The following is a 16,953-nucleotide window of genomic DNA, read 5'->3' on the forward strand; positions in this document are numbered from 1 at the left end:
GTGTGTGTGTGTGTGTGTGTGTGTGTGTGTGTGTGTGTGTGTGTGTGTAGGTATCTATGTCTCTCTCTGTGTGTGTCTATGTTTGTCTGTCTGTGTAGGTGTCTATGTCTCTGTGTGTATCTATGCCTGCATGTGTATGTATGTGTTTATGTGTCTGTGTATATATTGTATGTCTATGTCTATGAGCCTATGTCTGTGTGTGTGTGGTGTCTATGTCTCTCTGTGTGTATATGTCTATATGTGTCTGTGTGTATATGTTTATGTCGATAAATGTGTGCATGTGCATGTGTATCTATGTCTGTATTGTGTATTTATGTCTCTCTGTATGTGCATGTCTGTGTCTATGTTTCTGTGTATGTATGTGTGTGAGTGTGTGTTTGTGTGCCTATGTCTATATGTGTGTGTATTATCGCTTCACTTTATCTTTGTTTTGAGACAGGATCTTTCTCTCTGCACTCTCGCCTGGCTTGAATTGGTAAACCTGCCTCCCCAGCTTCTAGAGTGCTGGGATCACAGGCACGAACCCCCTTACTGGATAAGATTTTTCTTAAGAATGTTGACTCTTCCTCTGAACAGTTCCAGATCCAACCCAACCAGTACCTATAAAATCAAACACTTAAGGTACTTAATTATTTTCTGTAAAAAAAAAAAAAAAAGGATTTGTTTGCTGTGTATGTACCTGAATGTATGTATGTATATTACATACATGGCGTACCCAGAAGAGAATGGCAGACGCCCTGGAGCTGGAGTTACAGCCTGTAACCAATGAGCTACCCAGTGTGGAGGCTGGGAATCGAACTTGGGCCCTCTGGAAGAGCAGCAAATGCTCTTACCCACTGTGCCATCTCTCCAGCCCCTTCACTGTTTTCTTTAACTAACACTGCACTTAATACACAGATGGACCACAATACCGTGGTGTGACCCCCCTGAGATAAGCAGGCAGATACCGTCTGGCCCAACCCCCTTATTTTGCAGATGGCAATCTGAGGCACAGTGATCACTCCCCACAATGTCACACAGTGAATTAGCCAATGGTCAGCAGCTGTGACCCAGTTCTCCCAACTCCCAGGCCAACTGTCTCCAGTGAAGGCTGCCCTTCCTCCCCAGGAATATGAGTTCTCACGCCCTGGCATATCCTCTCCAGAAAAAAAAAAAAAAAAGGCAAAACGAAAAAAGAACCATTTTCAGGACAGTAAAACTGGTTCTGCTTCTCCTTCCTGCAACTCCAGCAAGCCTGATAGGACCCAGACCAGGGGGCCTCTATCACTTGGGCTCTGCCCACTCCTTCCTTTCCCACACTGGACTGTAATCAATGCACTTCCCTGGCAGAGCTACATATAGCCCCTGTCCCCGGGGGCCACCACCCCTATTCCAGCACCCAGGTTCTCCCAGTCAAGCCTCCAGAGGATCCAAAACTCCCAGACACCAAAGAAATGTTTGATGACTGAGCCATCAGCTGGGGCGACCTCGAAGAAAGAAATGCAGAACTAAAGGGTCTACCTGCAGCAGGCACCGGGTAGCCAGCCAGCCAACTGTCCTGTCAGAGCCGGCTCCTCACAGGAACCGGGCAGGGACAAACAGCTGCTCCCTGGGGCCTGCAGTTGCGAACATGTCTAGAAAGCAGCTGAGCTGGGAGTGACAGGCGGAAGAGCTCTTCATTGTTGGCTCTGAGGAGACAATGGAGGAGGATGCGGACCTGAGCAGACCCCGGGCAGCGCAGGGGGGTTTCCTGGTTGCAGAAGGTCAAGCTTAGGGGACTGAGGACAGAACTCCATTGGTAGGGTGTTTGCCTTAGCATGCAAGAGGCCCAGACAAATAGGCATAGGGATACACACTTTTGATCCCAATATACAGGAAGCAGAAGCAGGGGGATCAGGAATTCAGGGTCATCCTCAGCTACATAGCAAATTCCAAGGTAGCCTGGTGTAATGGTTTGAATAGGTAAGGGCCCCATAGATTTTTGAATGCTTATGGCACGATTGGGGGTGTGGCCTTGTTGGAGTGGGTGTGGCCTTGAAGGGCGGGCTTTGAGATCTCCTATGCTCAAGCTCACTCAGTGTGGCACACAGGGCTCCAGCAGTTGCCTTGGATCAAGATGTAGAACTTGAGGCTCCTTCTCCAACACCAAGTCGGCCTGGACGCTGCCATGCTTCCTGCCACGATGATAATGAACTGAACCTCTGAAATTGTAAGCCGGCCCTCAATTAAATGTTTGCCTTTGTAAGAATTGCCTTGGTCATGGTGTCTCTTCACAGCAATAAAACTCTAAGATACGAGACGCTTTTTTTTAAAAAAATAAATAAATTTATTGTATACTTATCCCCCAGGGATGTTAAGAGTTGGGAGGTGTGATGTGATAAATGGTCCTCCAGACATCGGGGCTCCCGAGGAGCCGATTGCCAGGGCCTCCACTGGCCGCACTTGAGTCACCCAAGACCACAGCTGTCTCAGCATGCTGCCACGGCTCAGCCAGGGTGACCGGTCCTGCAACAGCTCAGCACAAGACCAGGCCAACAGCAGTGGCTCCCTGTCAAAGGCCGAGTCAGAGCCAAGCAGAGAAGTGAGCAAGAGACGAGCTAGGCAGGAACCAGAATCACCTGAAAGCACCGGTGCTCACCTGGAAGCCCGACTCTAGGGAGATAGAGGCAGGAGGATTCCCAAAATGTTAAGGCTAGCCTGGACTAAAGAGAAAACTGCTGTTTCAGAAACACCAAAAGGAGAAAAAAAAGAATCACCTGGAGAAGTTGACCCCACATCCTGGAACTTGTGAATGTAAATGTGGCCTTAACCGGATGTAGCGGGGTCTAGCCCGAGTGCACCCCAGACCCACAGTCAGCAGCTCTCACGATGGGCGTGGCTGTGTGGATCTGAGAAGGTTAGTGACCCAGTCTCAGATGAGAGCACCCCAGTCCACGGCACCCAGCCGACTGCTCTGAACGGGGCACCACCCACCGCCATACGGTTCCTATGCCTGCACAGGGTCCTGGCACAGCACGAGGGCGCACACCAGAGTCAGATGGGACTGACTTCAGCCGTGACTGAGGGTTCCACGCTGTACCTGGTAGAACTGGAGAGCCTGGAGCACCGACTCTGCTAAATGCCAGAAAGCAGCAATGAGAGGCCACGTGACCATCCTGGGACACGTGCAGTGCCCATTCTAGATCACACAGCTGTCCTGGGCAGGAACCGGAAAGGCTATAACACGGAAAAACAGACTCCCTCTGCCAGGGCTGTTTTCCTCTACTCACAAAGCAAACATTGATTTCTCTTGCAGGTCAAGACACACGCATGTCTCTAGCTGAGAATGTCCCTTCTGGAAAAAAGGGAAACACACAATAGGCACTGTTTTCTCCATGAAACAGACACAGATATAAAAGGTGGCAGCAAACAAGTCACTCACTTCCCCTCTTGGGCCTCAATATGTCTATCTGTAAAATGGGATACCATCCCCACCCTACTCAGATTACTGGGTTGTTCCAAGAACCCAGAAAGGTGAAGGAAAGCTAAGGGGGCTACAGTCGTGGTATCTAGTGAGACCCTTGGCCATACATCCTGCAAGATTCCTATCTGTGTCAACCACCTCTGAGAGGCAATAATCACCTCCTTTCAAGAGAGAAGAAAGTTAAAGTACAAAGGCTAACAAGATGACTCAGAGGCTAAAGGCCAATGTGATGACCTGATTTCAGTCCCCAGAACCTATGTAAAGGTGGGAGAAGAGAACTGGATCCACAAAGCTGTCCTTCAACCTCTACAAGGGCATATGGCACACGCACCCCCTCACAACACACAAACACACATACATATACACACACATAAACACACACACACACAAATTATAAGTTTAATGTCCAATCTGCATAGTGAGTTCTAGGACAGCCATGGCTAAACAGACAGACCACATCTCAGATAGATAGATAGATAGATAGATAGATACACACACACATACATACATACACACACACAGATACATAGGCAGATGATAGATAGATAGATAGATAGATAGATAGATAGATAGATAGAGAACAAACATCAACACAGAGAGTTGTCCTTAACCTGCCTCTGGTCACACAGCTAAATAGACCCCTCTCTTTCTCTTTCTAGTAACAGAACTGAGCCCTCCCATCTCCCTACACATCCTAGCCTGTGCTACATGACCCTTTCTCTGTCGAAAGGGGGTAAGTATTGCCTTTCGCAGAGGTGAGATATGGGTGAGCAAGGCCTTCTCACATGCTACCCCTCCCTAGGTCACACTGGACCCTCTCTCCAGGCGTCCCACCCCCACAAGTCAGTCCTCAGGACTCTCAGCTCTGCTCAAAGGATCCAGCTCAAGCTGGCTGCTGCTGCCTGGCTACAAACTTTTTTCTGCAGGTGAGCCCTGGGAACCATGCAGAGGTGACATCTTAGACTGCTCTGTCAAGTGGGCCTTGGTCCAGAGGTCTAGCTTAGAACTGTACACATGTACAGTGTTAACAGCTACCTGGCTGTCTGTGTAGACTCTGGACCCCTGTGCCCCCAGAAATGCCTTGTCCATTTCTCTGAGTTCTGGGATGGGCTCTCAAAGCCTGGCAGAACATTCCTCACATAGGCCCGTTGTGTGGCCTGCAGCCTCTGCTGGTACGCCCCCAAGGCCTAGGGCAATGAGACAGTTCACACTGTCAACTTGACAGGGTCTAGAATCATCTAGGAGATAGACCTCTGGGCACATCTGTGAGGAAGTTTCTAGAACATGTTCACTGAGGTAGGAAGACTCCCAAATGTGGACCCCCGAACGTGGACAGCAAAGTCCCACAGGCGAAGTCCAAGACTTCGTGAAATGGAGCAGCAGCTCTGTCATCCCTCTGCTTCCTGACTGCTGTCACGTGATCCTCTGCCACGAGGGACAGCACCTTCCAACTGTGAGCTAAAATAAACCTTTGCTTCTATAAATTGTTTTTGTTGGACTGTTTGTCACAGCAAAAAGGCAAGCAAGCAATGCAGACAGGAAGGCCCCTATAACCTGTCACTCCCGATGGGTTCCACCTCTCAGCTAGAGGCCACAGCCACACCACCTGTTCTAGAAGACAGAGCTTCTTGGAAAGCGGCCTCCACCAACATGACTGGTTCCTCGGCTCCCCGGCATGCCTTTGGCCCCAGCTCGCTCTCTCTGTGCAAGAAGAGGGGACTGACTATTCCTCAGGCTCTTAAAGACTTAATTTTACAGGAGTCTCTCAAAGCCCTTGAGGGGTGTTCCACAGATGAGGGTTCTGGGAAAAGCGGTCCTTTTCCCAGTTCACCCAGAAAAGATGACAGTGACCTAGGTCTCCCTGGATGTCCCTGCCACCAGTCCTGACAATAAAGCCAGCCCTCTCGGTGACTGGGACCCTGACTTGAAATTCCATATGCAGTCAAATCCCCTCTCCCTCTCTATCTAGGCTCCTCCTCTACTCCAGCCTCAGGGCCTTTATACTTAGCGCCCTGCCTGCCTCCCTGCCTGCCTGCCTCCCTGCCTGAGGCGTTCTCTACAGGATGCTCCTTGTCAATTGCAAACTCAGCTGAAAAGCCAACTCCTGGTTAAGGCCTTCCTTGACCACAGCACCTAAAGTGGGACCTCCTAGCCTTTCCCACCGACTCCTGGATTCCCACCTGAGCTAGCATGTCCCTCTAAGGGTTTATCCAAAAGCCTTTCTTGTTCATGGTTGTGTCCTGCACTATACATGTCTGGCATACAAGAGGTGTCGACTCATGGACAAGGCCATCCCTACCTACCCTAGGAAGAACAGCTGGTCTAGCCTAGAGCCTCCAGTCCCCAACTAAGGCATCAACCCAAACCAACTCAGGTCCAGAGTCCTCTCTGGGAAAGCCTTTCCCTGTGCCCTGTGACCTAGTTCACCCAGAAGGCATCCTTGCTGCAGGTGGTGCAAGCTGGCACAGGAATTTCAAGATCAGGCCCTTATCTGGTTTCCTCTGAGCCCCACCCCTGGGTGTCCCCGTGAGTCACCTAGAGAGAAGAGAGGCAGAAGGAGGGCCAGTAGCCCTGCCTGTTTCTTCAGAATCAAAGCCACAGGTGCTGGGTCTGGTCATACAGGTCGAGGTAGCCACTCCTCTGCAGGAGGAAAAGGAGTCTTGTGCAGAATTCTGGAACCTTCTGCTGTTCTTTTGTACAACAGGGACACTGGAGGGCTGCAGTCCTGCCTCACCATGATTTAGGCTAAGGGAGGCCCAGACCCCGGCTGTGGGCAGGCTGTAGCTCATAGCCCAAAGTACAGCAGGTTCCTTCCTGGTGAAGGCCATTCACTGGCTTCCAGCTGGGGTTTCACTATGTTCTCTTTAAATGAGAAACTAGCCCTGCCCAAAGAAACCAAGGAGAAAAAAAAATTACAGATGTAAAAACCTCTGCATATGTACTAGATGTCCCAACAGATGCCACTCAATACGTGACAGAGGTCCCATCCTGGGGTAGGATCAAAGGTAAATTATTGTCTTCATATTTTCCTCAATCGCTTGACTTTTTAAAAAAAAAAAATCAGGTACTTGTATGATTTTCTCAAAACACAGCGCTCATTTGCAAAAGGAAAAATCTGCAAGAGCCTGGTGAGGAAGCACACACCTGTAACCATTGCTTTCTAGGCAGAGGCCAGAAGATCACCAGGAATTCCAGGCTAGCCTGGGCTTCATGGTGACTTTCAGGCTAGCCTGGGCTAGATATTCTGTCTCAACATGCAATGAAAATCTGTCAGAAACCACTTTGCTTTCGGTCTGCTCTCACCTACCAGGATATAGGGGGTGGAGGATGACTCCTTCCAGACAGGTCACCTCCCACTCTAACCCCGGAGTGAGCTACAGGAGTGGGGACGGGCTTGAAGGTTGTGGGTGACACCTATTTCCTGGTCTGGGGGAGCATTCTGAGGCAGCTCCTCACTTTGCTCCAGACTCTGATTTCTTCTGGAGCCCCAGAGGGTCTTGAGGGACCTGTCTCGTTCTCCCAGGGCGGTCGCGGCGCGCCTGGCAGGGAAAGGAGGGCGTGCTGGGCAGTGCCCTGTGTATATAAGGAGTGGAGTGTTTGCCATGCCAGGCCCGGCTCCCAGCTCGGCTTACATATCAGTCCACTTACTCTCAGCAAGTCTGGGTGTGTTCTGCTCTTCATATGCATTTCACCACGGACAAGTCCGCAGAGATGCCGCCAGGTACAGAGTTCACACTCTGTGACAGCGAAATACAAAGATCCAGGGGCTGTAGCCCGGGACTCTAATCCTGGCAGTAGAATGCTCACTGAGCATGCGCAAGGCCCTTCCTGAATTCGCTCGCCAGCACCACATTAAAAAAACGGGCAAGGTAGTGCGTACTTGTAATAAATAGGAGTAAATTGGGAAGTGGAGGCAGGAGGATCCGAGGTTCAAGGCCACCCTCAGCTACATTAGGAGTTTGAGACCTGGACTATATGAGACCTCGATTCAAAAAAAAAGGGGGGGGGTGGAAAAGAAGAGATAGAGAGATGGCTCAGTGGTTAAGAGTATTTGCTGCTCCTGCACCCACACTGGGCAGTTCACATCCACCTGTACTTCAGTTCCAAAGGATCTGACACCCTCTCCGGCTTCCTCGGACACACACACGCACACACACAGTGTACATAACCTCATCCAGGTGCACATACACATACCCATAGCAAACACATACATGAATCTTTAAAAACAGAAAAAGAATCAGAGGAAAGGCTTAGAAGACTGGCTCATCCTTACAGAAGGCAAATTATTTCCTCCTGCACTCATGACCTCTGCCGCTGAGCCTCCCCTCTCTCCACCACCACAGAGGACAGGGTCCTTCCTATCCTGATTCCTCAATAACACTACACACACACACACATACACACACATACACACACACAAGCACACAATACACATATACACACACAAGCACACACATACACGTACAAACTCACACATACACACACACAAGCACACAATACACATATACACACAAACACACATGCACATACACACACAAACACACATGCACACACATATACACACACATACATACACAAATACACGCAAACACACACACATACAGATGCAAAAGGAGACCCAACAAGCTTGGCTTCCTAGAGAGCCAGTGACTGACGGTGAGTTCAGCCTAACCCACTTGAAATTATGCCTCAAAATCTCGCCAACAGCAGGAATCACACAGAGCAGCCAGACTCAGCTCTGTCCTGGGTCCAATCCTAGGCTTGTGGGTGCCGGTGGAACTCCATCTCCCTCATGCCCTGGGCTCCCTCATGCCCTGGGCTCCCTTCCCTTTGTACACTCATCCCTAAGCTAGTATACAGAGTGAGGCACGCCCTGACCTCCAGGAGCCCAAAGCTCAGCAAGAAAAAGCAGTGTGTGTAAACAGATCTCCAGGATGTCCTGGGCAATGCTAAAATTAGAGATGTGACCCCTATGGTCTCAGGGCACATGTGTTACAATAATTCACCCAGCCTATGGGAAGAGGAGGCTCTGGGTGTGACTCATGGTGACAACTTGGAGATATATATGGTAGGGGGAACACTGGACTGAGAAGATGAAATCTGGGGGGCTCAGTTTAGCTCCGTGGGGTGATCCAGAACACGTCATTCAAGAAGCACCCTCGGGAGCCGGGCGGTGGTGGCGCACGCCTTTAATCCCAGCACTTGGGAGGCAGAGGCAGGCGGATTTCTGAGTTCGAGGCCAGCCTGGTCTACAGAGTGAGTTCCAGGACAGCCAGGGCTATACAGAGAAAACCCTGTCTCGAAAAACCAAAAAAAAAAAAAAAAAAAAAAAGAAGCACCCTCGGTAAGGGCCAGGGGGCATCGGTGTAGGGGGTTCCAGCTAGAAACAACCTCAGAATTCCCCAGCTGTGGCCAGAAAAATAAAATGTTGGCACAGCCTAGATTGAAGTCTGTTAAGACTACCACATAGAAAGGGGGGGGGGGACTTTGGGGACCGTGAGACAGCTCAGTCTTGTAAAGCTCTAGCCTTGCAAACCTGGCAACCTAAGTTTGAGCCACAGAACACACAGAAACGTGGAAGGAGAGAACCAACTCCAAAAAGCTGTCCTCTGTCTTCCACATGCAAGATATGGGACCTGCGACAGATACACACACACACACACACACACACACAGACCATAAACGCACAACAACATTTAATTAACTAATTAAAAGACAGAGGCAGACCCTAGCAGATAAACAAAATTTACAAAGATTTTTCTTTGAGTGAAGTCCTGGTGATTTGGTTTATTTAGCAGTGTTTAGCTAGCATGTGCAAAGCCCTGGGTTCAACAGTTAGCATCATATAAACTGGGTGTGGTGGTGGACGCCTGTAATTCTAGCATCCAGTAGGATCCGAAGTTCAAAGGCATCCTGAGACCCAGCCTCCCAAGCAAAAGCCCTAGAGCATTAAGTGAGAAGGTGAGGCTCCCACAGTTCCCTGTGCAGTGAGAATATATATATAATATTATATATATTACTATCAATATAATATTAACATAATTAATATATACAATATATGTTATATAAATACATCATATATAAATGTTACATAAATATATAATAATATATAAATATTATACACTGCATGGGTATGTTTGTACCCAGGCCATCCTTTTCCTTGGATAACTTAGTAGCAGGGTTCCCCTCTGTTTAAGACAAGCTAGGGCAGGAAGGGGAGGGTACCAGGACAGGAAGGGGAAGGTACCAGGGCAGGAAGGGGAGGGTACCAGGGCAGGAAGCGGGGGTGGGGGGGGTTTACCACTGGCTATCTCCTTCATCTTTATTTTTGAGACAAAAAGATCCCCAACTCCTTTTCTCCTTTTAATTTTTTAAAATTTTATTTATTTTTACTGTGCATGTGTGGGCACATGGGTCACAGGGAACACATGAAGCTAGCGAACAACCCTAGAGTCAGGTCTCTTCTTCCACCTTTAAGTGGGATCCAGGGATCAAACTCAGGACATCAGGCTTTACCCATTGAGTCATCTTTCCCACCTCACCCAGCTTCTACTTTTAATTTATGTATCATTGCATGCATTTTCTGTCAATGATGGTTTTTTTTTGGGGGGGGGGAAGAATTTATTCAGCTTACATTTACAGATCACAGTCCATCACTGGAGGAAGTCAGGACAGGAACTCAAGCAGGGCTGGAACCTGGAAGCAGGAGCTGATGCAGAGGCCATGGAGGGGTGCTGCTTACTGGCTTGCTCAGTCTGACTTCTTATAGAACCCAGGACCACAAGCCCAGGGATGGCACCACCCACTATGGGCTGCCCCTCACCCCCCCCCCCCATCAATCACTAATGGAGAAAATGCTTTACAGCTGGATCTCAAGAAGGCATTTTCTCAACTGAGGCTCCTTCCTTTCTGATGACTCTGGCTTCTGTCAAGTTGACACAAGCCCAGCTCCCTCTTCTACTCTGTGTGGAATAGTCCATAGAGAAAGCAGTAAAGATGCTCTGGCTGTAACCATACAGAATGGACTCCAACCGAGTGTCAAAGTCAGGGTCCTAATGCTACGAAGAGATACTATGACCACAATGACTCTTATTTAAAGAAGGAGAAGGAGGAGGAGGAGGAGGAAGAGGAGGAGGAGGAGGAGGAGAAGGAAGAAGAGGAGGAGGAAGAAGAAGAGGAGGAAGGAGGAAGAAGAGGAGGAGGAGGAGATGGAGAAGGAGAAGGAGAAAGCATTTAATTGGGGCTTGAAGAAATGCAGAGACAAAGATAGAGCAGAGAGTAAAGGAACGGCCAACGAATAACCAGCACATGTGAGACCTGTCCCATGGGCAAGCACTAATCCCCAACACCACTAATGAGACTCTCTCTTATGCTTATAGAAGGAGCCTAGCGTAACTGGCCGTTGAGAAGCTCTACCCAGCAGCTGACTGAGACAGATGCAGATGTCCACAGCCCAACATTGGATGGGGGCTGAGGAACCATCGTGGAAGAGTTGGGGAAAGGATTGAAAGCCCTGACAGGGATAGGAACCCCACAGGAAGACCAACAGAGTCAACTAACCTGGACCCCTGGGAATCTCAGAGGCTGGACCTAGGCCCCCTCCAGTACATACATAGTAGAGGGCTGCCTTGTCTGGCCTCAGTGGGAGAGGATGTGCCTAGCCCTGCAGAGTCAATGATGGTTTTTAAGGGGAAAACATTTTTTTACAAGCTAGGCATGGTGATAATATGCCTATAATCCCAGGTACATCAGGGAGATTCTGACTTCATAGTTACGGGGCTGGAGAAATGGTTCAGTGGTTAAAAGCACTCACTGTTCGCTCTTCCAGAGGATCCAGGTTCAATTCCCAACACGCACAGGGCAGCCCACAACTGTCTGTAACTCCAGATCTAGGGGATTTGATGCCCTCTTCTGGCCTCCATAGCCACCTCGATACGGCAGGAGCCTGGCTGACCTCAAAGCAGCGTGCAGGAAGGTGTGCACCCGCGTAGGTTATGACTCCCCCATGACTTCAGAGATGAAGAAGCCCACTTCCCTAGGACTTCTCTATCTATATACTCTACCCCTCCCTACACACACACACACACACACATACAGCACTCCTGGCCAAGTCACAGAATTATATACAAGTGACTGAGAAGAGTGGCCAGAGCCCTATAAAGGTCCACGCAGGGAGGACTGTGCAGAGCAGGAAGATACAGGGTTTTTTTTGTTGTTGTTTTTTGGTTTTTGGGTTTTGGGTTTTTCGAGACAGGGTTTCCCTGTGTAGCCCTGGCTGTCCTGGAACTCACTCGGTAGACCAGGCTGGCCTCAAACTCAGAAATTCACCTGCCTCTGCCTCCCAAGTGCTGGGATTAAAGGCATGCCCCACCACTGCCTAGCCAGGATACAGGTTGTTGATAGAGAAACAATTGATGGTTTTCCCTCAGCGATGGGGGTCAAGTCCAGGAGCTGCTCATGCTAGGCAAGTATGTCTTCTTGCCTCTCAGCCCAGATGCAGCCCTTCTTTCCCCTTCCCTATTATGCTGTAAATACAAAAGCTTTGCTGGCATCAACAGGAGACGGACAAAATTGGTGCAATGTGGGCAGGCTTAGAAAGGCCACCGCTGCCGCCGCTGCCACCACAGCTGCTGCAGACAACACGCAAATTCACGAAGCACTCACGCTGTCCTTAAAAGTTTCCATGCAGTAAAGCAAAGACCCGCAGTATGAAGAGACAACACGCACATGAGGGGAAACGTTTGCAAACACTCGTGGGACAAGGATGACATCCAGAGTCTGCGTGGGTCTCCACCAGTTCAACAGCAGAAAAGCAGCTCTGATCTTACACCAAGGTCCTCACATCTAAAGACGTTTCTCGGGAGACAAAGAGTCAACAAGGGCCTGTAAGATGGCTCAGCAGGTAAAAGTGATTGCCACCTACTCCTGACGATCTGAGTTTGATCCCCTAGAGCCCAGAGTGGAAGAGAGAATTATCTGTACCCGAAGTGTCCTCTGATCTCTGTACTTGTGTGTATAATCCATATAGTAAGATAATAACCTTAAATGAATGAATAGTTGACACTATCTTTTAAAAGCAGTTAATACCACTTCCATGTAGGCAAAGTACTTATACACTAAATAAAAATAAATAAATTCTATTTAAGAGCAAAAAAAAAAAGAAAAAAACAAAAAGAAAAAAGAGCCTGACAGAAGGTTCATGGTGGTAAAATCTCAATCTCTCTCTCTCTCTCTCTCTCTCTCTCTCTCTCTCTCTCTCTCTCCCTCCCTCCCTCCCTCCCTCCCTCCCTCCCCCCCCCCTTGGATTTCTCTGTGTAGCCAGGCTGGCCTTGAACTCACAGAGATAGAGAGAGCCACCTGCTTCTGCCTCTCAAGTGCTAGGAATAAAGGTCCACCGCCGCCCTGCAAGCACTCACACTTCAAGTTGGTAAAGTGAGTAACCTTTGCCCCGACCTGTCTTCTTGCCAGGGGTGAGGCAGGAGACGGCATCCAGGTAATGGGTTTTTCTGTAAATGGTTTTCAATTAGCAGTAAACTCAATCCAGACAAATTACTTAACCGGTGGCAGCCGCCACCACTGCCACCCTGCAGTCACACTCTGGTACCTGGAGCCGCCCCAACAGCCTTGCTCACAGCTGAGTTCTTGGCCTGGGTGGGGAGAACTTTTTTTTTTTTTTTTAAGCAGAAACACTGCCAGGGATGGCTGGGTTGGTACACAGGCTCAGTTGGCTAAAGAGGAAAAGTTCCAAGTTCTGGGTCCTGTTCAGCCTCCAGAAGAACGGAGCAAGAGCCAACGTAGGCATCTATGGGGCGGCAGGGGGCGCTGCAAGGGGCAGTGACTTTGGCATTACAAGTTCTTTTGATTTGTAACTGTGCTTGGTCCAGTCAGTGTTTATCTTCACTGCGCTTCTCCCTCATTCTCTCTCATCACTAGTCCTAAAAATGGGTGCCGTGGGGGTGCAAAGCAGGGTATAACACATTCCCATTTTACAGGTGAAAAGGGGAGGCATGAAGAGTCAATGTGTTTCACACTGAAGGCGAGGGGGGAGAGGGAATGGGACCCCTACCTTTCCACCCTTGTCTTCAAACTCCCCTTTTGTCTCTGACTTATAGGCAGGACAAAACTGAGAAGAACCACTGTGATCTCCCAGGCCCAGCCAGTGCAGGCAGTTTTCAGCCCTGGCTCACACTTGGAGCTGTGTGAAGAGATCAGGTACACAGTAACAAACGCTTGTGCCAAGGCACAAGCATCTGTGGTGTTGGAAACCTCCCAGTTAATTCTGATGTAACTTTGGGTGAGAGCCTCTGAGTTATAGCTCAAACCATCTACCCGAACCTTCAGACGCCCTGCAACTCAGACCCCAGGTCTCTGCCCCACCCTCGACTCTTGGGAGCCTAGCAACGCTGCTTATCTTTCTTTCGGGGTACCTGGAGTCTGAGAACTGGGCTGGAAGCTAGCCAAAGGCTAGAACCAACAGTTCTGAGACCCAAAACAGAGATATCATGTGCCTACACTATGCTAGTGAGTCTTGGACATAGCAGGACTAGAATTAAAATCTGACTGCCAGTAGGGTCGCCTTGCAAAGGGGTCCCATTCAAAGGCAGTCGTGATGGCCAGCCCAGCAGTTCCTGCACACCGAAGAAACGCAGTAAGGAGATGAGGAAGGGGTGAAGAAAGAGAAAATAGAGGGAAGGAAGGAAAAGGGGAGGGAGGGTCTTATTTTCAGGGGACCCTTTGGGATCTCTGGACAAGTCTACCTACGAACACACTTCTGGAGAGGTGACCAAGAGCTAGCCTGTGGAAAGACAGCCTCATGTCTAGACTGAAGCCCAGTTATTCTAAAATACCCTGATAAGCCAGGGGTAATGGCACACTCCTGTGATCCCAGTACCCAGTGTGTGGGAGGTAGAAACAGGAGGATCCAAAGTTCAAGGCCATCGTCAGGTACATGTTGGGACCAGCCTAGGTGACATGAGACCCTGTCTAAAAGTGGGGGTGTCCCCTGGGACCTTTTAGCTTATACCATTCGCAGGCAAAGATTCCTTGCCCATAATAACATTAATGGTGTCAGACATGGTATCTTACAACTGTAATTCTAATACTTGGAAGGCTAAGGCAGGAGGATTACTATGAGTTCAAGATTAGCCTGGGCTAGTTAGTGAGCTCTAGGCCAGCCAGAAACGCATAAGATGCTGTCTCAAAACAAATAAGCAAACACACACCCCACCACCACCAGCAGCAGCTAGACTAAGCTACAGTACGACCCTGTGACAATAATAGCAACAACACAATAATAGTACAATAATAATGTGGTGTCACATGCCTTTAATACCAGCACTTGGGTGACAGAGGCAGGTACATAAAGAGTCCCTGTCTCTAAAAAACCGATAGTAAAAACAAGAAATAGTAGTAATTATTATTCATTGTTATTGTTTTTATAATTATAACAGTCATATTACTATCTCCCATTTTTTTTAGTTCTGTGGTCTCATTTTGGCCTGCGTCATTTTATTTCCACAACCATCCAAATGTTTAATAATCACTGTCTTCAACTACAGACAAGAAAACTATGGCCAGAGAAACGAAGGAACTTTCCCAGTTCACTCAGCTAGGAAGTGGCGGGTAGTAATGAAAGCCTGGTTGTGTGCAGCCAAGGCCATCCTGATCGTCCGTGGGCAATGCCAGAACTCGTGGAAATAGCAGCACCACCCAGGAGCCGCCAGGTTGTCTAGTGGAATGCCCCACTCCAACAAGAAGGTATGTACATCTCCGTCCATCAAGGAAGAAAGCAAGCCACCCAAGAGAAACATCTTGGCCAGAGAGAAACGGCACAGCAAGTAGCCACAGGGGCCAGACCTGGAATCCAGGTGGCCACAAGCACAACAGCTGACCACCTCTGGCCAGGCTGATGGGGAGTCACACCCTGAAAGTGTGGTGGGCGCAGCCAACATCTTTCACACGCCCTACAGTGCAGCCAGAGGATGCACAACAGAAACGGCTGGTGAGCCGGACCCCATCAGGTAGGAGCTCAGCAGCACAGGTGAACAAAGTGGCGTCCTGTGGACAACCGGCTCTAACGCTGCTGAAACCGAGCTGAGCTGGAGCCGCCACGGTATCCCGGTTCCCGGGGAAGTAGTGCGAGAAACCTTCGCGCACTCCCGGAGGCCTCGCTGAGTGGCTGAAGCTGGATCTAACCCTGGATCGAGTGTAGGGGGCCATCGAGGGAGTGGGGACCGTCCCATACCTCACCCCGACCCCGGCTCCATCACTCACCCAGAACACGGTGGAGTAGACGATGAGAGAGAACTTGAGCCAAAGATAGGAGAAGCGCGCGCAGTAGCGCACCTGCTCCGAGTCCCCGCGAGGCATCTTGGCTCCCGCGCGGGGCTGCGGGGCTGCCTGGACGCGGCCACCGCTCCAGGCCCCACCTGCGGCTGTCCCGCGGCCTGGCCCGCCGCCCGCGCTCTCTCCCGGGACTGACACAGGCGCGCCGCAATCACCGCTCGGGCCGGGGAGCGGACAATGCCGGCGGCCAATGGACGCGAGGGGGCGTGCCGGGGGCGTGGCGGGTGTCGGGGCGTGGCTTCGATTCAGGGGGCGTGGCTTCTGCTCCAGATGTACGGCCGACCGGGAGAGCGGAGGGGGCGAGACTCGAAGAAAAAGCGCTCCCGGGCATAGATGTCCACGCTCCGGATCCTGGCGTGGGAGCGTGTGGCCTGCAGGGGCGTAGGAGTAAGGGCGAGCGTGCCCAGTTCCATCTTTGAAAACAGGCTTCTGGGCGCCCGCACTGTAGTTCAGTGATAGAGGGCTTACCTAAGAGCCTAGGTTCCTAAGCACCGTCAAAAATAAAGCTAGCTTTCCACGGGTGTGAATGAATACTGCCAGAAAGGGGTAGGGACTGACAGCGATGGCGAAGGCAGTTAGGAGGAGACGGAGACAAGGGGGATCTATGTTAGTAATCTGGTCTACACTGTGAGTCCCAGGACATCCAGAGCTACAGTGAGATCCTGTCTCGAAAACAAACAAACAAACAAAGCAAAACAAAAATGCCAAGTGTGTTGTTGTAGTTACATCCTAGCGCGCACCCAGGAGACAGAGCGGATCTCTGAGTTTGAGGACAGCCTGGTCTACATACCGAGTTTCTGGCCAGCCAAGGCTATGTGTGAAACTCTGTCCGAATAAAACACAAAACAAAAACATGCGAATGTGTAAGAGTGATGGTCACATCCTGGAAGGTCACCAGTGCAGGGTGTCTGTCCCATTGGAGCGGCAGTTTTCCGGAGACTGACCCTGTCCCAGGCCTTTAAACCAGCTGACAGTGGAAATTCCCTTTCGGCCCCCATCTCTGCTCCCCGAAGTTCTTTTCCCAGGAAATCCTCTTCTAGGCCCGTCTTCAAACCCAGTCACTACTCAATGAGCCAGGCTCTGACCTGCCTCCAGTCTCGCCTTGGAGGCCTGGGCCACACAGGTGGCTCTGAATCAGTTTTCCCAGCAGTCTTCTGGTGGTTTCC

General features: G+C 50.0%; 1 protein-coding gene across 1 annotated transcript in view; it reads right to left on the reverse strand.

The window, feature by feature from the left end:
* The window catches only part of Tspan15 (tetraspanin 15), a 43,697-nt gene extending 27,780 nt beyond the window's left edge, over positions 1-15,917 (reverse strand). The window contains exon 1 of the mRNA XM_028776870.1: positions 15,716-15,917. Coding sequence (XP_028632703.1) covers positions 15,716-15,811 — 96 coding nt within the window. The 5' untranslated portion in view covers positions 15,812-15,917. The remainder of the gene's footprint in view (positions 1-15,715) is intronic.
* Between the last annotated feature and the right edge of the window lie 1,036 nt (positions 15,918-16,953).

The sequence above is a fragment of the Grammomys surdaster genome, unplaced genomic scaffold (assembly GCF_004785775.1).
Source record: "Grammomys surdaster isolate TR1022 unplaced genomic scaffold, NIH_TR_1.0 273, whole genome shotgun sequence".
NCBI classification, from domain to species: Eukaryota; Metazoa; Chordata; class Mammalia; order Rodentia; family Muridae; genus Grammomys; species Grammomys surdaster.